Here is a 24,085-nt window from a genome sequence, read left to right as displayed (position 1 = left end):
GTGGCCCAATCTAAAGCTGGTGTTGTGATATCTCAGAGAAAATATGCTCTGGATATTCTTGAAGAAACTGCTTTGTTGAATTCAAAGTCTGTTGATACTCCTATGGATCCAAGTATCAAGCTTATACCAAATCAGGGGGAGCCATTTTCAGATCCTGAGCAGTATAGAAGATTGGTTGAAAAATTGAACTACCTCACAGTCACTCGGCCTGATATTTCCTTTGCAGTGAGTGTTGTCAGTCAATTTCTCAATTCTCCATGTCAAGAACATTGGAATGCAGTCATTCGTATTCTTAAGTACATCAAGGCATCTCCAGGAAAAGGCCTTGAATATGAAGATAAAGGTCATGATAAAGTTGTTGGGTACTGTGATGCTGATTGGGCTGGTTGTCCAGTTGATAGGAGATCTACTTCTGGGTATTGTGTCTTTGTTGGAGGCAACTTGATTTCCTGGAAAAGTAAGAAACAAAGCGTGGTTTCCAGATCAAGTACTGAAGCAGAATACTGCTCCATGACGACTACTACTTGCGAGCTCATCTGGCTTAAACAGCTTCTCATAGAGCTTAAGTTTGGAGACACTGGACAGGCAACTCTCGTTTGTGATAATCAAGCAGCTCTCTACACATTTCATCAAATCCAGTGTTTCATGACAGAACCAAGCGTATAGAAATAGATTGTCACTTTGTTCGAGAAAAAGTTCTCGCTGGTGAAATTAAAACTAGCTTTGTCCCCTCTAATGAGCAATTAGCTGATGTGTTTACAAAATCCTTGAGGGGTCCTCGAATAGAGTTTATATGTAACAAGCTTGGTGCATATGACCTATATGCTCCAGCTTGAGGGGGAGTGTTAGAAATATATTGTAATTAGGGTTTCCTTAATTTGTATTAGATCGATTACATTAGGTTTGAGCTTAATCCATTAGTTTGTTTATATATTGTACATCCTTCATCAGTTAATACACACAGAAATATTTCAAATGTTCCTCTTTTTTCTCTCGTTATTTAACATCAACAATCAAAATGTCATTTAGTCAGAGTTTGTTTTGGTCGACGTATCACATTTTTATTTGCTTCATCAACTAAAATTTCTACTTCTTTAACTACAAGCACAATTTTCTTAACTTTATTTCTTTTTGGTTTTAAATCAAAGCTTAGTTTCAAAGCTTTCAAGGACCCATACGATACCAAAGAGCTATTAGCATAACAGCTCAGCTAGCGGTTGTATCATCTGTAATGTACACACACTGTACTTGATCCCTCTCCCCATGCAGTTAGAGTTTGTTAGTCAAGTTTGTTAGTCAGTAGAGTTAGTTGCTTGCTGAGTCATCTCTTGAACTCTATAAATAGTCTTCTGTAACACAGTTTACAAGCATGATAGAATCTCTCCTTCTCAAATGAACTCTCCCTTCTCTCTTTCGTCCCGCTGCTCAAGTTCTTTTATGGTATCAGAGCCTTCTCCTTGAAGGCCTGATCCATATAGAACCTCATCATGTCTTCCGCAACTCATACTGAATCACCACAAACAAATCAGAAATCGCCTTCAGAAGCAAGCCAAAACACAAATATGGAGAATCGTGCAACAGAGATCAAAGCTCCACAATTATTCAATCAGCAGATCACAGTGAAGTTAACAGAGGAGAATTATCTTTTCTGGAATCAAATTGTAGAACCGATTATCACCTCTCATCAAATGCATCGCTTCCTGGTAAATCCTAAAATACCTCTTCAGTTTCTGTCAGAAGAAGATCTGATGAATGGAATCCAGAATCTAGCATATGTAGATTGGATAACTCAAGATTCGATGCTCCTCTCTTGGCTTCTGTCAACAATTTCTGAATCAGTGGTTAATGAAATTCTTGGTGTGAAGTATTCATACGAAGCATGGAGCAAGATTCACAGGCTCTTTCAAGGTATGATGAAGTCAAAAGCGAGGTTACTTCGGTCAGAACTTCATTCAATCAAAAAAGGCTCAAAGACGGTGAAGGAGTTCCTGTCACGTATTAAAGGTATTTGTGACTCACTTAAGGCTATAGGAAATCCAGTAAGTGATGAGGAACGAACTGATATTATCCTTGGAGGATTACCAGGCGAGTATGTAGCTTTTATTGCAACTGTTAATGGTAGAGAGAATCTGTATACTATCGAAGATCTAGGAATACAACTTCTAACACATGAACAAATCCTTGCAAAGCAAGCTGAGTCACTGATCACAGAGAATGCAACTGTCAATCTCACACTTCAGAACCACACAGCAGAAAAACAGAATGACACAGATAAAAACAGAACCAGTGACACCTCATTTGCTCCTACTGCACGTAATCAGGATCAAATCACAGGATACAATATATCCAATGCTAGTTATGGAGGTCGTTTCTATAGTCCTAGCAGAGGAAGAGGACGTTATGGAGGTCGTTTTAACCGAGGAAGAGGACGTGGAGAGCGTACCAATGTTCAATGCCAATTATGTTATAAGTTTGGTCATGATGTACATTTATGTTGGCACCGGTTTGATGAGAACTTCACACCTATTGCTCCTTCAAACAACACTGCTCAGTATTTTTCACCACAGTACTCTCAATATCCGAACAGTCAATCTCAACAGAATCGTGTATTTCATTACACTCGCGGCCAGAATAATCAACCTCATGCCATGATTGCTGCTCAACCTGGAATTTTGCCTACACCAACGACTATTCCAGCACTTGATTGGTATCCAGATTCTGGTGCAACACACCATGTGACCTCCAATCCTCTCAACCTCATCCAAAGTCAACAACTCAATGGTTCAGACCAAATCATGATTGGGAATGGTCAAGGTTTGGCAGTAACAGCTGTTGGTTCATCACTAGTTCCCTCTCCTTTTCACACTAACACACATTTACAGCTTAAAAATCTGTTAGTTGTGCCTTCGATCATGAAAAACCTTGTCAGTGTAAGTAAATTTGCACAAGACAATTCTGTGTACTTTGAATTTCACCCTACCTTTTGTCTTGTCAAATCTCAGGAATCTCATCAAGTCTTACTTGAAGGACAAGTTGATTCAAGTGGACTCTACAAATTTTATGACTTTCATCTTCATCAAGACCTCACTCGTGCCTCACAAATTGGTTCCAGTCATTCATTCAGTTCTCAAGTTTCGTCAAATCCTGCAATCTCATTTTGCAATACAATTTCTGCAACTACTGCATTACCTGATTGTAATAATGTACACACAAATACTCCTCAGTCTCCTGAGATAGGTAGTTCCATGTTGTCAATGTGGCATTGTCGCCTTGGTCATCCACATAAGGATGCACTAAAGTCTGTACTCCATACATGCAATATACCTATTGTTAATAATAAAGCTCTTGAGTATTTCTGTTCTGCATGCTGTATTGGGAAAGCCCATCGATTACCTTCTTCACCTTCTACCACTCTGTATCATCAACCGTTTGAACTCATATACAGTGATTTGTGGGGACCTTCCCCGGTTAAGTCTATGATGGGGTATCTTTATTACATATCATTTGTTGATGCTCATACAAGGTTCACATGGATATACCCCTTAAAATCAAAATCAGAAGCTCTACCTACCTTTCAAAATTTTCATTCTCTCATCAAAACACAGTTTAATATGCCAATAAAGTCCATCCAAACAGATTGGGGTGGGGAATTTCGATCATTTAAACAGTTCCTTCTCATTCATGGTATCAACCATAGGGTAGCATGTCCTCACACTCACCATCAAAATGGTGTAGTTGAGAGAAAGCATCGACACATTGTTGAAACAGGATTGACCATGCTGTCTCATGCATCTCTCCCATTAAAATATTGGGACTATGCCTTTATTTCTGCCGTGTACTTGATCAATCGGTTGCCCACTGCTGCCTTAGACTTTGCTGTTCCTTTCACTCAGCTATATCACACTGCACCTGATTACAAATTCCTTAAGGTGTTTGGCTGTGCCTGTTTTCCCTTTCTTCGACCTTTTAACAAGCACAAATTAGATTTTCGCTCCCAAGAGTGTTTGTTTCTTGGCTATGCTACAAATCATAAAGGATACCTATGTCAAGGGGCTGATGGTCGTGTATACATTTCCAAGGATGTTTTGTTTCATGAGAATAAGTTTCCTTTTCCCTTATGGCACATCAGCACCAGCCCTCAACCTTCTTCCACTCCTCCCTCATTTCCACTTTCTGTCTTGCCTCGATACAATATGCATCATTCATCATTAGCTGCCACTACTACTAGCTCATCCCTTGAATCGAAGCAGCTTTCCACTCCTCCTGCTACTTCATCTTCGCAGGTTCCTGAGTCTCCTCCCATTGAGTGTCATATTGATTCTTCTGCAGTTTCCCCCTCTACTCCTGTCATGACTATTGTACCTTTTGTCTCCACAGCAAATCAATCCACTGTTGTCACTTTTGTGTCTCCTTCCTCCTCCTCTGTTACACCACTTCCTCCTTCTTCCTCTGACTATCAACCTTCAGTCTCAGTTAGTTCTCCTCCTTCTTCCCACTCTATAATTACCAGGTCCAAAGCCTTAGCTCGGTCTCTTGTTTTACTCACCCACATGGAACCTTATTCTGTTAAACAAGCCTTGACTAGTCCCCAATGGCTTGATGCCATGCAAACAGAATTTCGTGCACTTCAGGCTAACAACACCTGGTCTCTTGTTCCCCTTCCTTCTCACAGGAAAGCCATTGGTTGCAAATGGATCTTCAAAGTTAAAGAGAATTCTGATGGCACTATAAACAAGTACAAAGCTCGTCTTGTTGCAAAGGGATTTCACCAACAAGAGGGCTTCGACTATACAGAAACGTTTTCTCCTGTGGTTCGTCCTGTGACAATTCGCATCATGCTCACCTTGGCCCTTACCTATGGTTGGCAGTTGAGGCAATTGGATGTCAACAATGCATTCCTTAATGGTGACTTAGTCGAAGATGTATACATGACTCAACCACCAGGTTTTGAGGTTGCTGACAGGTCCTTGGTGTGCAAACTCCACAAGGCTTTATATGGTCTCAAACAAGCCCCAAGAGCTTGGTTTGACAAGCTAAAAACTGCTCTCACTCATCTTGGCTTTCACAGCAGTAGGTGTGATCCTTCTCTGTTTACTCTTCATCGTGGTCACACCTCCACTTATGTGCTTGTATATGTGGATGATATCATAGTTACAGGGAATGATGCTGCCTTTATTAATCGTTTGGTTTCTGACTTGAATGACAATTTTGCTCTCAAAGATCTTGGACCCTTGTCTTATTTTTTGGGGATTGAAGTCAAGAAGCATCCCACAAGTTCCATTTCTCTCTCACAGTCCAAATACATCAGAGAACTCTTAGCTCGTGCTCACATGTCAGATGCCAAAAGCATGCCTTCTCCCATGAGCACCAGTTGCAAGTTAACAAAACATGGCTCAACCTATTATGACAATCCGTTTCAGTACAGGTCCATCGTTGGTGCCTTACAGTATGCCACGATCACACGTCCAGAGATTAGTTTTGCTGTAAATAAGGTGTGCCAATTTATGTCTCAACCTTTGGTTGATCATTGGAGTGCGGTTAAACGGATATTGAGATATCTTCAAGGCACCATATCCTATGGTCTTCTACTGCAACCAGCCTCTTCACCATCGCGTTTACCTCTTGTAGCGTTTTGTGATGCTGATTGGGCAAGTGACCCTGATGATAGGCGCTTAACTTCGGGAGCATGCCTCTTTCTTGGTCCAAATCTCATCTCATGGTGGTCTAAGAAGCAACACTTGGTTGCCAGGTCAACTACCGAAGCTGAGTATCGCAGCTTGGCTCTTGCTTCCTCTGAAATATTATGGGTTCAATCACTTCTCCAGGAGCTTCATGTTCCCATCACAGTTCCTCACATCTATTGTGACAATCTTAGCACCGTGGCGTTAACTCATAATCCCATTTTGCATTCAAGAACTAAGCATATGGAGTTGGACATCTTCTTTGTTCGTGAACGTGTATTGTCTAAGTCACTTCATGTTTCTCATGTACCAGCTTCTGCTCAACTTGCTGACACTCTCACCAAGCCTCTTCCAGCTCCTCGGTTTACTGAATTACGTGACAAACTCAGTGTTCAGGATACACTTCAACTCCCTCACAGCTGAGTTTGAGGGGGGCTATTAGCATAACAGCTCAGCTAGCGGTTGTATCATCTGTAATGTACACACACTGTACTTGATCCCTCTCCCCATGCAGTTAGAGTTTGTTAGTCAAGTTTGTTAGTCAGTAGAGTTAGTTGCTTGCTGAGTCATCTCTTGAACTCTATAAATAGTCTTCTGTAACACAGTTTACAAGCATGATAGAATCTCTCCTTCTCAAATGAACTCTCCTTCTCAAATGAACTCTCCCTTCTCTCTTTCGTCCCGCTGCTCAAGTTCTTTTAAGAGCATATGCTTTCCATGGGAGCTTCCAAGTAAAACTTTTTGGGTGGAACAACGATATTTAGTATGAAAAATATAAACTCAAAACTCAACCGCCATAATTGGTGTAAATTGATTTTCTCACATATATATATATATATAATTAAATCGAATTTGTTTTTTCACAACTATCTCCTAATTCAATTTTCTCTGAAAAAATATGACCTGTAAATATTGATGAAGAAGTCATTTGTAGAACATACTCAATGGATTTTTTTATGTATTATTTAATATAATTATGTCATTTGAGAAAATATCAATCGTTTATAGTTAAATCAATGATGATAAAAATAAAAATTATTAGAATAGAAAGTGGTAAAAGATAATTGTTGATTCATTAATAATTAAAATTATCTCGCAGGATTATATTAAACATACAAAAATTTTCAATGTAGAAATGATTCATGCTGTATATTCTGTCTTAGAAACAGAGATGTCCAGTCCGATGGACTGGTATGTTAATCTTGGATATAGTGTCCTCTTCAAGGTATTTATGAAGGAAATATCCTTGAGTCAAGCAGATCACTGTGCACAATGAACGAATAACGATTTTGCCAATGAGAGTGTGTGTGTGAACAGTGACAACATAACAGTAAGAAAGAGCTTAACGTATCTTTAGGTTTTACCTCTTATTTATAGGATTTACCTGTGGATCGTAGAATATGGACCCTTGATACTGATAAGGGTCCAAGCCCATCTGTCATGTTGTCGTATTAGGATTAGCATCCTTGATGGATTCCTTTCCATAGTTATGCTTGATTTAAATCTTGGATTGTCCCTTGTTGGGCCCGTCAATCAAAGAGCCCCTTATACGAGTCCATAACACTGTAAAACTTATCTGATCTTATAAATTATTAAAATGTTAGAATCTTGGTTTTCAAAGAATTATTAAATTAATAAATTAATTACCAGATTAAATTCTGAATTTTCTTTGATATTATTAAAATTAATAATTAATTATCTAATCGAAAACTTGTGTAAGCTTGCAAAACAAAAAAACCGTGACAAAAAATAATAGAAATATTACTGGCGTAATTTTTGTGTGCCACGTGTCAACGCTATATGAATCACGCATAACTTAGACATGAATAACTCATGGGTTACGCCTAACTTAGACGTGAATGGTTACGCATAAATTGAAAGTGAATGAGCACCATAGATCCGTAAATTAGTTTAAAACAGTTATATTTTCGTAATTATTTACTAAAACAACAATATTTTAATTTTTCCCGTATCTACAACTAGATAAAAATTGTAGGCTTGGGATAATTTCACCAAAAATAAATTACTTGAATAAAGGGGGGGGGGGATAAATACAAATACAGATAAAACTAAAGATATTACACATAACAAGAACATTAATAACCATTTTAATTAACTTTTAGAAAATTATTACTATCATTTTTCTTATAACTTTTTACTACTAAGGGAAATGTATTGGATTGATATTTCAAAGGATTTTAATGAATTGTTTTTGGACAAAAAAATTCATTGGTATTCAATTAGAATTTTAAAGGATTGAAAAAAGTGACGTGGTATTCGATTAGGATTTTAAAAGATTATTTTAGAGTTCGTTAGGATGTCTCTCTCACAATCTCACCATAATCCCTAAGATTTTTTGAGATTTCTCTATCGTAGTGTCTTCTTCTTCCTTTGGCGGTTCAACTCGCTCGAAATCGGATTCTGCCATGGAAGCTTCGTAAAAGCTCAAAGACATCAAATTTTTGAACAATTTTTATTACAAAACAACTCAGAAACAACAATCCAACAAGATTTTAATATAATCCATCTCAAAAAAGTAGATTTTGAGAGTTTTAGAAAATTTTAAGAATAATTTTTCAAGCTATTGGTTGCGATTTTTCTTGGCACAAAAAATATGTGATTTTTGTATTAAAAATAACATAAAACAGTGGAAAAATAACAGGGAACGAATAGGAAATGATTTCAAAATTTTCTTGTGCTAATAGATCACTAAAAACTTATTTTTCAAAAGCCCTGAAGCAATTTAAGGTTTCAATGTATTGATTGAAAATAACTTGAGAAATTTTTTAAACTTTAATTTAATAAAACCCATAAATCAAAATTCTAATTTTTAAGGAATACTTAATGAAAACATGCATATGATATATGGTTAGAAAATTCTCTCCACGTAGAACAAAAACCCCAAGGTTTACAAGATCATTTACAAAAAATTTCAAATGAAATTTATCACGAATTTTACTAATTGAGAAAATTATATTAGATTTTACTTTTTTTTATTAATATAATTGCATTTCTTTGTTTCTTTTATTGACGCTTGTAATTTGAATATTTGTTAAAAATTCATATGATTTTTTAAAATCTTATAAATTCATATTGTCCTTTCAAATCTTATAAATTCTATTAAAATTCTTTAAAATCCAATCTTATGAAATCTTGATTGTAAAAAAAAAACTTTAAAGTTTCTGCAATTCTAAATAGTCTTTTAAATTCTATAAGATTTTTTATCTCAAAAAAAACTTTTAAAATCCTAACCCTTAATTTTATTATTATTAGATCAAAATCAAATCAACAGTTACATAATAATATCATGCGAGAGCTATTGATTTGATTTTAATTCAACGATAATAAGATTGCTAATACAAAATTATAAGAAAAAATAGTGGTAAGTATACCTATCCAATTAATTTATAAATAAATTGGTTACCTATGCAAGAATTTCTGAAAAAGTGAAATTTCCACGTCAGCCTTTCTTGCTGGATTGGCAATAACTCATTGGTCCTATGACGAGTAGGAGAGAGAGAGAACAGAAACAGTGTTTGTCACCATTGCAAATCTCCAATCAAGGTTACTGCAACCTCTAAGGAAACCACAGCAACAATGGCGACACGAAAGAGAGTCTCTTCAACCGAACCTTCTTCTACTACAAAGGAAAACACACAACACAAACCCCAAGAACAACCCAAAACTGTTGACCCTCCAATTGCACCTCCCAAATGGGGTCTCCTTCTCAAGCTCTCTCTTTTCTCTCTCCCTTACTTGTATCTCATCTTCTACCATTACCCCATCGAACCAGAGCTTCGAAGACCCATCATCATCAATGCTGTAATGAGCCTTGCAGGGTTCTTCGTCACGGTCAAAATGATCCCTGTCGCCTCCAGATACGTTCTGAAGCGAAACCTCTTTGGATATGATATCAACAAGAAGGGTACCCCTCAGGGAAATGTCAAAGTGTGAGTCTTTCTGTTAACTTTTCATGTTTTTTAATTTTTATTTTCATATATGTGAATTGGGTATCCGTTGAATTTTGGTTTTAAGATCTGGGTTTTTCTTTCTTTCTTTATTTCTTAATAATCATGGGTTAACTGGGTTTTGAATTTCCTTGCTTTTTGATTAAATTCATAGATTGAGCATTTTGTTGGATTTAGGATCAAATTTTCAGTGTGCGTGTGTGTGTGTGTGTGTGTGTGTATGAAACACACTTTTGCAACTAAGTGTGCGTCTCTTTGTGTGTCATATAGTTGTTCCCCTTCACTTAAGAGGTTTCTGTTCTAAAATATGAGATATATGCAATTCCATGTGAGCTGTAAGTTCCTTTTTAATGTCATACTTGTTGTTCATGGATTCTTCAACACGTCCCTTTCATTTTTTTTTATTCATTATTTTTGTATGTTGATGTTGCCTAGCACGAGGATCTCTCTTTTAAAACTTTGGATTTTGATGCATATGTTGTAAAACCTTTATGATATTGCTATCTTTCAGACTATTGCTCCCATTTGATATTCGGTAAATATGATGGATGTATAAAGATATTCGGTAAATATGATGGATGTATAAATTATAGCTATACATATTGTTTATTATACGTTGTTGGATTGATTTTATGTTATTTATCCTATGTATTTTTCCTTCATTTTCTTTGTCATTGGAATTCTTAAATTTGTCATTTTCAGTTTAGGTTTTAATTTAAGAGGAAATATACGATAGTAATGAGAATGCCACAACAAGCAAATTGTTAGTTTTGGCTGATGGTTTTATTAAATAATTGATTAATATTCTTGGAGCATGTGGCACATAGACATCGGAATTTTTGGGTGTAGAAGAGTAAGGAAACTTGGTTAAATTGAGGAGAGTAAGAGAAAGATTATTAATGTTCGTTATTGGAAGTTATGAAAAATGCAGTTAAAAGGGTTAAGTAGAGAACAAAACCTGAGATAAGGTTTATTTGTTACAATATACATTATGTACGTAAGTCATGTATGCGTAGGACGGATTCTATTCAGCTATTAATTTTTGGTACTATGTTTTGACTATGCTACATATTTTTATGCAGGCCTGAATCATTGGGTATAGTTGTTGGTATTGTCTTCTTGGTTGTGGGAATCTTATTTCAGTATTTTAACTTCACAGCAGATTCAAATGTAAGTATATATTGTAAGTTACAATTATGGTAATCTGATTGTGACTATTTAGTTCAGCTCTAATATCTTGGGACTGATATCAATAGAAGAATGGAGCATTTTATTTATGAACAATTTTAATTTTGCAGTGGCTTGTTGAGTACAATGCGGCATTAGCATGCATCTGTTTCATGACATTGCTTGGATTTGTTGACGATGTCCTTGATGTCCCATGGAGAGTGTGAGTATATAAGTTTTCATTATTTGCTTCCAGGATTTGTGCTTGCCAACTAATGCTAGACTTAAATATAAAATAATATGTTGTGTATTGATCTGTGTCAGAGAGTTACAATATATAGAGACCCTAATGGGCTTAAGTGAAAGGCCCAAACCTAATCCTAATACAGTCAGAATATTTACGGATAAGACGGAATCCAATCATATCTAATCATATCTAATCATATCATATCTAATATTCTAACACTCCCCCTCAAGCTGGTGCGTATATATCATGAGCACCAAGCTTGTTACAAATGTATTCAACCCGAGGACCTCTAAGAGCTTTAGTGAAAACATCCGCTAGTTGATCAGAGGAGTTGACGAAAGCAGTCTTGATTTCTCCTGACTGAATCTTTTCTCGAATGAAGTGACAATCAATCTCTATATGTTTGGTCCTCTCATGAAAGACAGGATTAGAGGATATATGTAGCGCAACTTGATTATCACAGATGAGTGTCATGGGTTGTTTCTGTTCACAAAGATGAAGCTCCTGAATCAACTGCTTTAACCAGACTAACTCACAGGTAGCATTTGCCATTGCACGATACTCAGCTTCTGCACTAGATCGAGCAACAACAGGTTGTTTCTTGCTCTTCCACGAAATTAAGTTTCCTCCAAAGAAGACACAATAGCCAGAAGTAGAGCGCCTGTCCGAGGGTGATCCTGCCCAATCAGCATCTGAATAACCACAAATTTCTGTATTTCCCTGATCTGAATACAACAAACCTTTTCCTGGTGCTCCTTTGATGTATCGGAGGATCCTCACAGCAGCATCCCAATGTGAATCACAAGGGGAATCAAGAAACTGACTAGCCGTACTAACAGCGAAAGAAATATCTGGCCTAGTCACAGTAAGATAGTTGAGCTTCCCAATTAGCCTCCGATAACGTCCAGGATCAGATAACGGCTCCCCCTGTCCGGGCAATAACTTGACATTAGGATCCATAGGTGTATCAACTGGTTTACTCCCCAACATACCAGTTTCTTCTAGGATATCCAAGGCATATTTCCTTTGACAGATAGAAATGCCCTGTCTGGATTGCGCCACCTCAATTCCCAAGAAGTAACGCAGCTTCCCAAGGTCCTTTGTTTGAAATGTACTAAACAAATGCTGTTTTAACTGACGAATTCCGTCTTGATCACTTCCGGTGAGAATGATGTCGTCAACATACACTAACAAATAGATACACTTATCAGGAGATGTAATCCTATAAAACACAGAATGGTCAACTTTACTGCGGATTAAGCCAAACGCCTGAACAGCAGAACTGAAGCGACTGAACCATGCTCGAGGAGACTACTTGAGACCATATAAGGATTTCCGAAGACGACACACCTTTCCAGACTCCCTCTGAGCAACAAAACCAGGTGGTTGCTCCATGTAAACTTCTTGTAAATCACCATGAAGAAAGGCATTTTTGATGTCAAGTTGAAGGAGTGGCCAGTGACGAACAGCAGCAAGGGCAAGAAAGAGGCGGACTGACGCCATCTTAGCGACCGGAGAAAATGTATCGCTATAATCAAGGCCAAAGATTTGAGTAAAACCTTTGGCAACTAAACGTGCCTTGAGACGATCAATATGGCCATCAGGTCCAACTTTCACAGTAAAAACCCAGCGACAACCAACTATAGACTTCTCTGGAGGAGCAGAAACAAGGTCCCAAGTGCCATTGGAATGAAGTGCAGTCATCTCATCAAGCATTGCTTGGCGCCACCCTGGATGGGAAAGTGCTTCACCTGTGGTCTTAGGAATAGAAATAGAAGAAAGACTAGAAACAAAGGTGAAATGAGGTGAAGAAAGACGGTCATAACTCAAAAAGGTATAAAGAGGATAAGGGTTACGAGTAGTACGTGTACCTTTTCTTTGAGCAATGGGAAGAGTCTCTGATGGAGGATCCGGAGGGGAAGAAGCAACAGCAGTGGGCGATGAGTCAGCAAGAGTCGAGTCGACATGAGGCACAGTTTTGCGACGCTGATAGGTGAGAAGTGGACGGTCCTCAGGTATAGAAGCAATAGGTTGCTCATCTGGAATAGAAGCACCTGCAGCTGGCAAAGACAAGTCAAGAAAAGGGACAGGAAGTACATGATCAACCTGTGACATCTGAGATGGGATAGAATTAAAGGGTTGTTGATCAAGAAAAGTGACATCAGCGGAAACTAAGTAACGCTTAAGGTCGGGAGAATAACAACGATAACCCTTTTGAAGACGAGAATAACCAAGAAAGATACACTGAAAGTATTTGGATGTTAACTTATCCTTACCAGGAGTGAGATCATGAACAAAACAAGTACAACCAAAGACATGTGGAGTTAGAGGATAAAGAGGAACATCTGGAAGCAATAGATTATGAGGAATGTCATTGTGGAGCACAGATGAAGGCATGCGATTGATGAGAAAACAAGAGATGAGTACAGCATCTGCTCAGAAGTGAAGGGGAACCTGCATATGAATAAGAAGGGTACGGGCAGTTTCAATGAGATGTCTGTTTTTACGTTCAGCCATCCCATTTTGTTGTGGAGTGTGAGGACAAGTAGTTTGATGTAAAGTACCTTGTGTGGCCAAGAAATTAGAAAAATCAATAGAAACATATTCCTTAGCATTATCACTACGTAGAATACGAATAGAAACACCAAATTGAGTATGGATCTCAGTAGAAAACTTTTTATAAATGGAAAATAACTCGGAACGATTTTTCATTAAATAGGTCCAAGTGCAACGGGAAAAATCATCAATAAAGGTAACGAAATACCGAAAACCTAAGACAGACAAGGTACGACTTGGACCCCAGATATCTGAATGAACACGAGAGAAAGGGGCATCAGCTCGTTTATTGACTCGACTGGCAAAAGAGGAGCGTGTATGCTTCCCTTGTTGACATGACACACAATCTAAAGACCGAAGACCGGACAAAAGAGGAACCATTTTCTGCAACTTTGAAAGACTTGGATGACCAAGGCGACTGTGGATAAGTTGTGGAGATTCTGTGAGAGAGCATGCTACTGAAGGACGAGGCACATCCAGATAATAAAGTCCCCGTGACTCACGACCCACTCCAATCATTTTTCCCGTACCCGGATCCTGCACAGAAACAGAATGGTTAGAGAAAGTAATGGTGCAAGTGAGGGAGTGGATCAACTTACTAATAGAAATTAAGTTATAAGGGATGCCAGGAATGTAATAGACAGATGTCAGGGCCAAGGTAGAGGTCGGACGAGCTTGTCCAATCCCACGAACTGGGGCTTTGGTTCCATCCGCAAGGGTAAAAGACGGTAAATGATCAGAATAAGTAAGAGATGTAAAGAGTTCCTTATTACCACAGAGATGATCGGTAGCACCGGAGTCAAATATCCAAGTGCCAAGTGATGTATAATGAGAAACACAAGCAATGAGATTACCAGTATAAGGCTGAGACTGAGGAGAAGCCTTCCTGAGAGGGGTTTGGAGTGCAGCATAGTCCGAACCTGAACCAAATGATGCATTGTCTGACTGAGCTATATTTGCAACAACAGAAGGAGAGTTAACCTCCGAGAGATCAGGAGATGCTGCTGCCATTTAAAGATAAAGTATAAAAGCTGTAAACGAAGGAAAACGATATCCAATCAAGAAGATCCACGCGTCTAAGGTTAGACCCACAGAGAAACAATCACAGATCCAGAAAGGGGAGGAGAAGGCGAGCTTCTCTGTCCAAGACCGGCCGGAATAGTGCTCACGCGCCGGCAGAAGGTGGCGCGTGAAGCCCACGCGCAGAGAAGACAGGTGGCGCGTGACGATGCGTGGGAGATGCGTTGCTGACCGGACCACCACAGACCTGGTCGCCGGGAAGAGAGGGTCCTGATCGCGTGAAGTTTGGTCGGAAAAAGTCTCCGGTTGCCTGAACAGTGATTCTGACGGCGGGCGGTGGTTCCGGTGGCCGTCGGAGGTGCTGACGCGTTTGGAAAAATCACTCAGAGGCTGTTTACAGCCCTAGAAGGCTTGCCGGAAGGACGCACGGCAAGAAAGAGGACTCCTAAGCAGTGGGCTTAGGTTTTAAAGCAAAAAACAAGGTTTCTAAGCGGAAGCGAGGGTTCCCAGAACGAAAGAGCTCTGATACCAACTTAAATATAAAATAATATGTTGTGTATTGATCTGTGTCAGAGAGTTACAATATATAGAGACCCTAATGGGCTTAAGTGAAAGGCCCAAACCTAATCCTAATACAGTCAGAATATTTACGGATAAGACGGAATCCAATCATATCTAATCATATCTAATCATATCATATCTAATATTCTAACAACTAGAATAGTTTCTTTTTTGATTTTATGTCAATGTGAAGAACAGAAAATTACTACTCCCATCAATTGCTGCACTTCCTTTGTTAATGGCATACGCTGGACACACAACTATAGTTATACCAAAGCCACTTGTCCCACACATTGGGATAGAGGTTTTGGATCTTGGTAAGTTTTCCACACTTAATGCAAATGACCCTTGAGGAGTTACTAATTATTGTAGAGATTCACTTTTTTTATTATTTTTTGAGTCAGGATGGATATATAAACTGTATATGGGGCTATTGGCTGTTTTCTGCACAAATTCCATCAATATACATGCTGGATTAAATGGCCTTGAAGTTGGGCAGACGGTGGTTATTGCAGCAGCTGTAAGTATCAAAGCTTGTAAAAGTAAACAGATTCCACTTTGGTCAAAGAAAATGATACATACTGTGTGTGGGTTTGCAGATCCTCATACACAACATTATGCAAATTGGAGCATCAACAGATCCTGAATATAAGCAAGCACATGCATTCTCTGTTTACTTAGTTCAGCCCTTGCTAGCTACTTCTTTGGCTTTACTTTCTTATAACTGGTATTAAATACTGCATCTGTATCATTTTGTTGAAACCTTTTTCACATGATCAAGAGTAGTTTACTAACAGTCTGTTGTCCTTCTTGTTCTAGGTATCCTTCTGCAGTTTTTGTGGGTGATACATATACATACTTTGCTGGAATGACTATGGCTGTGATTGGTATTTTAGGCCATTTTAGGTATGTCCTTACTTTACCTGACAAAAATTTCAATAGGGCTATTCTCCTTGTGTGTGTTTTCAGTGCTAACTAGGTATAGATATATACAGGGGACTATAAATTTGGCACATCTAGTCTTGCTTTCTGCTCTAAAGGATCAATCGTAGAGACACATATATGGTCAATCTTCATTTTCATAAGTTGAAACTTGCTGATCAATATTTCTTTTTTCTGGTCTCACTTGAATCTTTATATTTCTCTAAGAGTACTTTGGTGAATGGTTTTGCAGCATTTTATAAGAAAACCCACCATTTTTCACTTTATATGATAAATCTAGGATAATTAACTGTGAACAATGGACTCATCTCAACCATAATGAACAAGAAAATAGAGAACTTGTAATAATAACTTTCCAAGTCTATTTCTACTGCATATAACAATAGCAAAAGATACTTTGAGGTGGGGATTTTCCATTCAAAAGTGAAAGGTTATAGCATCCTCAAGGAATATTCCTTTATGTGCTCAGTAAATAGAGGGGGGTTATATTTACAACCTCATTTTTCTTATAACATCTTACATCCATTTCCTATTGTTAGATCAAAATCAAATCAACTGTAAACAAACGGCATCAATTGAGAGCCGTTCCTTTGATTATGATCTAAAAATAATAAAATGATTGTAAGGAAAATGAGGTATAAGTACAACCTGCCCCCTATAAATAATTATTTCATTTTTTCCTGATTACTCTCATTCCCCTTCATACTTCTCAAAGTTTTCCTTCGTCCATAAAATATATACGGTTATTGAATAAAGTTCAATAAAAACAGGAAAATCAAATAATCTGACTTTTTGAGCTTTGTTTCAAACATTACAATATATGCCTTCACAGATGACCTGATTCGCCATCTACTAGATCTAAGAGAAAAGCTTACAGTATAATGATAAATGTTAGCGCGTTTGTATCAATCCATTCCACTGAGATTTATGAGCTTGCATTACTGTGATCATTGATTGCCTGGTAATAATTTTATTCTCTATTAATTTTTGCTTACAGTGAAACACTCTTGATTTTCTTCCTACCTCAAGTTTTGAACTTTCTCTTATCACTCCCCCAGGTTCGACACTAACAGAATCTCTCCATGTTCTGAATTTGTGATAAATTAAAACCCTTCTGAATATGTCTGACATAAAATACGTTTTTCCAGCTTTCTGGCTTTATTCCATGTCCACGCCATCGTCTGCCAAGGTAGGCTTTGACAGATGTATCCTAGTGATTGTTTCAGGGATGTTGCATGTACTTGTTTGGTTGAAACCTCATGTATCATCTACTCATTCAGGTTTGATCCTCAAACTGGACTACTGACTGGGACAAATGATGGGACACTTGTTAACTTCTTCCTAAGAAATTTAGGCAGGAAGTCCGAAAAGACACTTTGTATTTATCTTCTTGCTTTCCAGGTGATTTCCTCAATCTTTTTTCTTTCTAACTCAGCATTCATTTTAATTTTTATTTTCCTTTTCTTTTTTTGGTTTTTCTTTCCAAGTTGCACTTGTGTTAAGTTCAGCAATATGTTTTGTGTTATTCATGCAATCATGCTAACCAGTGGTTCATATGTCCTTATCCAGTTTCACAGATAATGGTGAACTTGCTTTATTTTGTTAGGGTCTTGGGCAAAAAATTACCTAAACGGCCTAACCTGTTTAGAAGTCCATTGTTTCTTATCCTGAGTTTTTCATGTTTATGTAGTTGATTTAATTTTTCATGTAAAAAGAAAGGCCTAACATAAAATTTATTGTGAGATTTGCATATTAATTGACCTCTTTATTTATTTATTATTGAGGGGGTGGAGGGGTACTGAAGATTTGCACATTCCAACTAGATTACAAATCACATTCTTCATTTTCTTTTTTTGACTTGGATTGGATGATTAGTAGAAGTGATAAAATTTTTATCCATTTTTGTTCACCAAAAAAATAAAATAAAATAAAAATTATCCAGTTTCCATATCAATTTATAACGCATTTTGAGTTTTAACCTATGATTGTGATGCGCATACATTATGCATTGATTTTCAGTGGATACTACTACAGTTGGAATTTTGATATCATGATACATTGTTCTTATATTCTGTCTTTCTTTGGACAGGCCATTGCATGCTGTTTCTGTTTCATGCTGAGGTATTTACTTGCTGGTTGGTACAAATGAAAGCACGAAGTTGATAAAAGAAAGATATTGATGAGAACCACTAGAGAGACAGAACTTGTTGTATTATCATTTTTGTAGAAAAACTGTTTCTTGTGAGCATAGGGAAATAGGTTTTGGAGGGGAAGGAATTTCATTTTTGTTATTTAAATGTTGTGTACTAAATATCAACTTAAAGAAATAGACGAAGTGAATTTTCTCTGCAGAACATGAATAACTATATTTTATATGATCCCTTGAGAATCTATTATTATTATTATGGCAAAAAGTTCAAGACAATAAAAGTTGACTGCTATTTAAACCCTGCCATGGCTGCATGCTTGCTTCTCATTTTGGTTGTGAAAATCCCCAACCAAAGTTACCCTTCAATTGAATCATCAAAATTTGTTCAAGCAGCAATACAGCTGCATGCTTGCTTCTCATTTTGGTTGTGAAAATCCCCAACCAAAGTTACCCTTCAATTGAATCATCAAAATTTGTTCAAGCAGCAATACGGGATGCTACATAAACATTGAATTAAAAGACCCATTTACCCATTGCTGAATCAAGTGACAGAATAATAGTATTTTTCCTGTTTTCAACCTTTAGTTTCAGTCACTCAACTGCGGAATTAGTTGGGGGACTTGATTTGTGATACAACAAGCAAATGAAATCTTTCCAATGTAATATATAATCACTAAAAATCCAAGCTACACAATCAGGCTACGCTGCTGTTTCTAACAAAACTGATGAATCTAATTCCCACCACCAAAGTCCTTTAATAAATGGCGTCCCATCAAAGTAGCTTAATCAACATCCATAGCTTGTTCACTAGTCATGTTGCTGGACCACAGCTTTATGGTGCGATCATGGGAGACAGTAACAATATACCCGCCATCTGCAATCAATTAACAAGACATGCCAAAATCAGAAAAGACAGACTCAGCAGGCAAAAAATAATATTGACACAAACCAACAATGCTAATGGCTAAGTAATGGACAGGCTAACGATTGTCGTTTGAAGTTTTTATACTGTGCTACAGGAAATCTGGTATTTGATATAAAAAGGCACAATATATGGTCATCCGAAGAAGAATGAAGACCAATAAACCATGCAAATCAGGCCATAGGAGAAAAAAGTTTCTAAGAATAACAGCTGGTGCTGTACATATATACTCGAAACATATTTTCTTTGCACACTTCCAATTTCTTCCTTTCCTTTAATTTTGGCAACAGAACTTCTTAGTCCATGGCAAGAAATAAGGAAATGAATGCAGAAGGAAAATCTTAGAAACACAAAACAAAAATGTCCCCTACTGGATTTGCATTTTTGAGTTTTATTGAATTTTCCATGAAATTTGGGATTTTTTTAATCCACTAAATTGGTTTACAATGACAATTGCCCATTGCATGTACTAAAAAAAAGGAAAAAAAAAAGCATTGCAACACATCATTTGCTTTTTCTATTCATTAAACAAAGTATTCACATATATACATTACCGTTTCAAAAAATCCACTAGTTACTTTTTAATTCATCATTTACAATTTGAGGACAGGACATAGGGGTGAACATCAAACACATAATGGAACAACACATAAACAAGCAAAAAGTGTATTAAATCAGAGCTATGAATGGATAATTCCTATCTAAGATAGAAATTCTACCTCCAAGAACATCCAGAGAAGTAACTTTTGCTTCATGCCCAGATAGTGTCTTCACAGGCTTAAAGTCACGGGCTGACCAAACCTGGAGTTAAAACATAATACAAATAAGTATACTGAAATGAAAATAAACTACTAAACAACCTTAAAACTTCTCTTCAATAAAAGATTGTTGTTTTAGGTAGAAATAGAATGTATACCTTAGCTGTCATGTCATATGAGGCAGTTACTAAAAAGTAACCCTCTTGTGGCTCAAATTTAACTTGTGATATTAAATTAGAGTGAGCAGGAATGGTGTACAAGGATTTCTTCTTCCTCAAATCCCAAATGCGACAAGTGTTGTCTTCACCACCCGTGGCTAAATGGTATCCATTAGGTGAAAAACTGATGCCGAGAACCTTAAAACGAAATACAATCAGTCAACCTTATGAAATGTCAGTGTGAAATCATGATCTTGAGAGAGAGAGAGAGAGAGAGAGAGAGAGAGAGGGAGGAGGAGGAAGAGGAGGAGGGGGAATCTTTAATGTCTCACCGGCTTGACATGACCTTCCAGTGCAAGAATACTTCTCCCAGTTCGGAGGTCCCAAACACGAGCCAGAGCATCCAGTCCACAAGATGCAGCTAATGATCCATCGTGGTGGAAAGCTAAACCATATATACTTCTACTATGGCCTTCTTGAAGAAGCAACTCCTCTCCTGTTTCTATGTCCCACAATCTCCATGTCTTGTCAAAGCTAGCAGTGCCAAGATACTTCCCTGATGGATGGAAGGCAATGCGTGCAAGACGGTCAAGATGACCCTCAAATGTCTTCAAAAGGGATCCTTGATCATTCCAATACCTAGCAGTCCGATCAGCAGAGGCAGTTGCTATATGATTATGCATAGGTGAATAAGCAACATCAGTAGCACGCTCGGTGTGCCCCTTAAAGGTAGAAAATTTTCTTACTTTAGGCATGCTCCACAACTTGGCAGATCCAGTTAGAGAACTACAAAACCAAAACAAGTTAGTAGACTAGACTAGAATGGTTTCACAAGGCAAGGAAAAGTAAGGCTTAAGTTGCACAACATTCAACGACATACCAAGTAGCAAGCCATTTTCCATCGCGTGAGAAGGAGCAACCTGAAAGTGGCCGATCATCTCCAATTTCACTGAATTCAAGACTCAGATTATCAGCCTGTTTCAATGCCAAATCCATCTCTGCATCCGTATCTTCATCTGGATCATCTTTTTTTCTCTGGGCACGTTGAATACGCAATGCTGCCCTTACTAAAGAATATTTAGCAATATCAATTCTGGCATCTAGGAGAGACTTTGACCCTTCAGTGTAAAAAGGATATTGCAGTTCTTCATCAGCCTCATCTTTTGGAGCAGAAGCTGCAGCCTCTTCATCCTCAAGAGCTTTCATCAGCCTTTCAAGTTGTCCATCAGCATCATCTAGCTTTACCATAATCATCCGCAACCTGTCTCTTCTCTCCATCTCCCTCTCACCAAAGAGAGTTACGGGCTCACCAAGATGGCGAAGACGAGCTCGCACAGCCATATCATTTGTAGGAACAGTGACAGCAGCAGAACGCCTCCTCATCATGAGTTCTTGCATTACTTTTTCCTGCCGCTCTCTTACCAGTCTACTCTCTTGCGATATCTCATACTCCCCTGTACCCTGGTTAATTCTGGTGTCCGAGCCATCATGATCTGAATCAGAATCACTTGATCCAACCTCGCCATTTTGTGGCACAGGTGGCCTAATAACTGGTGGCTGAACTGGAAGTGGAGCCAGTGGCCGGACAGCAAGAGAGGGAGGAATTGTAGGGATTGGAGCTAGAGGAGGTACAACAGAAGGTGGAATAACTGGTGGTAAAATAGGTTGTATTGGATGAGGCAATGTTGTTGCATTGACCGGAGAAATCGGATTTTGACCATCAGAGGTTGGTATAGAGGATTCTGCAGTAACATTCGATGTAGTATTTTCCATCTCCACTTCCATGATTCCTAGCCAACAAAATAACCAATACGTATAAAATCAAACTGCAGTATTTTCAGCTAATCATCATTAGCATCACCTGCCATAATCCTTTAAGCGTCCAAATCCAATAATTATATGCATAAAAGACATTCACACACAAACTATCGCTCATTAAAAAAATAGATAGACAGAAAAATTAAAAGTAATTGCCAATGTCTCATATATTGAATTGAAAGGAACACATTTGCAAATCAGACTGAATTTAACATAAAAATTGCTTAAACAAATACATAGATAGATAGATATATAAAATCCTCAAGCAAAAATTTATTAAATTCAAATATGCTCTTTTTATCGTGATTGTGTGATAACTCATGCTGTTTTAGAGTAGTTATTTACTCAGTGCGTAACATCCACATTTAGCACACAAAGAATAGGGTTGATTACAAGAAATACACATCAGGAACAAAACAAATTATAGAATCATCAAAATGAAAAGTTCTACCGAATAACTCCACATTAAATTACTGGAACAACCTTAATATTACCATCAAGACTTGGAATTTTAATTTACTAGCTTTCTCAAGAATTCCAATGCCAAAGAGATATAAAACCCCAAAATGCTTCCAAGAATAAACAAACCCTAAAATATCATAGTGTATAGATAATATAGAAAAAAAAAAAATGTAGCTTATTCAGTGACCCTTTTAAAGCCCAATGCTCTAGCCTCTAGTGAGGGGGGGAAATTCAACTTGGGAGTGAAATGTCAAATGCGTAGTCGAGGATACACAAGGTTATTGGATTGTTTATTGAACAAAACAAAGAAAAGTAATAGGCAGAGAGAGTTACCTGAGGTGGTAGAACGGGGTCTCCTTCTGCTGCAAAGGGGCTTCGCTTGAGGGTGATATTGGTAGTGGTGATAAGTGATAAACGATTGGAATGAATGAAAGAGAACGAAATTTCGTCGCAAACAGGCTCACGAAATATGCTTCTTAACAGTAACTGGAACTGGAAGACTCATCCATAAATCAATATTAGACTAAACACCATTTTTTTTATAAGCTAATATCTACGAAATCCTTTTTAATTACTCACAATAAAAAAGGATCAAATTGGTTCTTAAAATTATGAAAAAAGGGTCACTTAGTCCTTATGTCAACTCCTCCGTCACTAATGTGGTCCTTTTTACATACTGTTAGGGATCAATTTGGTCTTTTTTTATTGCCAGGGACTAAAAAAGATTTCGTAAATATTGTGAGGGACCAAAAAAGATGTTTACTCTCAATATTATTAGACGGGATACGATATCATTCTTATTGTTGTAAAAAACTAGTGTAAACGTTTTTACTAGTGTGATTTTTTAAACGCAAGTAAAAAACTGTCTTTAGTAAAAGTTCGTAAGAATATCGTGTAAAAACATAAAAACGATAAAAACGTATTATCGTTTTGACCGTTTTTTATTTAAAACAATTTTTTTTTAAAAAAAAGATTTATAAAAAAAGAAGTTAAAAAAAAACCCAATTTTCGTTTTCTCCAAAATTATATGCACAATATCTTGATATCTTTTTGTTTGGATATATATTTTTTATAATTATATCTTGTAAAACTGCAATTATATTATAAGTTATGCTATGAGAATCGTTTTGTATTTTTGGATCATTGTGTGCATTGAAAGAAGTGAAATTATATCCTGATGAGTGATGATCCAAAATCTGAGTGTATGAAACAATTAGAGATGATTGATTATTCATTGCTTGTTACTTGTTAGTTATCACTGTTTATAATTTTGATACTTGGTTATAAAAAAAAAATTCTTTTTAGATAGATAAGTGGTTCAACACACATGTTTATTATATGAATTTTTTTTACATGCATATATATATAATTTTGTATCTTGACTTTAAGTAGTAAAAAGTAGAAAGTAGAAACTTTAAGTTTCGTGTCGTTTCTACATTTTACGTTTCTACGTAAAAACTCGAGTTTGACAACATGATCATTGCTATCAAATATTGTGATTATCAAGGTGATTATTATATCTTAATCGTTAATTTTTATCAATTAATATTTATTATTTTCACAAATTAAATTTTTATTAATAATTATTAATTCATAATAAATGATAATTATTGATTGACGAAAATCAATAATTAAGATATAATAGTAATATTAGTAACAATATTATTTGATAGTAA

At 37.0% G+C, this 24,085-nt stretch overlaps 2 protein-coding genes across 3 annotated transcripts; one reads left to right on the top strand and one right to left on the bottom strand.

The window, feature by feature from the left end:
- The first annotated feature begins 9,274 nt into the window (after positions 1-9,274).
- Positions 9,275-18,488, top strand: LOC133307948 (uncharacterized). Its single transcript, XM_061508526.1, has 11 exons — positions 9,275-9,631; positions 10,732-10,819; positions 10,948-11,039; positions 15,399-15,517; positions 15,605-15,720; positions 15,800-15,927; positions 16,020-16,106; positions 17,140-17,200; positions 17,291-17,331; positions 17,423-17,543; positions 18,232-18,488. The coding sequence occupies exons 1-11, from the start codon at positions 9,279-9,281 to the stop codon at positions 18,289-18,291; spliced, it is 1,266 nt and encodes a 421-aa protein (XP_061364510.1). The 5' UTR covers positions 9,275-9,278; the 3' UTR covers positions 18,292-18,488.
- Positions 18,489-18,816: 328 nt separating this feature from the next.
- LOC133307946 (U4/U6 small nuclear ribonucleoprotein PRP4-like protein) lies at positions 18,817-22,874 on the bottom strand. 2 transcript variants are annotated; one of them, XM_061508522.1, is made up of 6 exons: positions 22,743-22,874; positions 21,010-21,955; positions 20,462-20,915; positions 20,130-20,327; positions 19,933-20,014; positions 18,817-19,165 (listed from the first exon to the last, which is right to left on the bottom strand). In XM_061508522.1, the coding sequence occupies exons 2-6, from the start codon at positions 21,912-21,914 to the stop codon at positions 19,074-19,076; spliced, it is 1,731 nt and encodes a 576-aa protein (XP_061364506.1). In that variant the 5' UTR covers positions 21,915-21,955; positions 22,743-22,874; the 3' UTR covers positions 18,817-19,073. The 2 variants fall into 2 exon arrangements, with proteins under 2 accessions (XP_061364506.1, XP_061364505.1); XM_061508521.1 differs by having other exon boundaries at positions 21,010-21,919.
- Positions 22,875-24,085: the final 1,211 nt, after the last annotated feature.

The sequence above is a fragment of the Gastrolobium bilobum genome, unplaced genomic scaffold (assembly GCF_033153095.1).
Source record: "Gastrolobium bilobum isolate Gb01-03AN ecotype WA unplaced genomic scaffold, APGP_CSIRO_Gbil_v1 utg3757, whole genome shotgun sequence".
Taxonomy (NCBI): Eukaryota; Viridiplantae; Streptophyta; class Magnoliopsida; order Fabales; family Fabaceae; genus Gastrolobium; species Gastrolobium bilobum.
Note: the sequence above shows the minus strand (reverse complement) of the source record. Positions and strands in the feature narration are given on the sequence as shown.

Coding starts and splice junctions, on each gene's coding strand:
- LOC133307948 (XM_061508526.1), top strand. CDS start 9,279: ATGGCGACACGAAAGAGAGTCTCTTCAACCGAACCTTCTTCTACTACA. Junction 10,820..10,947: donor ACTTCACAGCAGATTCAAAT/GTAAGTATATAT, acceptor TTAATTTTGCAG/TGGCTTGTTGAGTACAATGC. Junction 15,518..15,604: donor GATAGAGGTTTTGGATCTTG/GTAAGTTTTCCA, acceptor TTTTTGAGTCAG/GATGGATATATAAACTGTAT.
- LOC133307946 (XM_061508522.1), bottom strand. CDS start 21,914: ATGGAAGTGGAGATGGAAAATACTACATCGAATGTTACTGCAGAATCC. Junction 20,916..21,009: donor GGAAAATGGCTTGCTACTTG/GTATGTCGTTGA, acceptor TTGGTTTTGTAG/TTCTCTAACTGGATCTGCCA. Junction 20,015..20,129: donor CATATGACATGACAGCTAAG/GTATACATTCTA, acceptor TTTTAACTCCAG/GTTTGGTCAGCCCGTGACTT.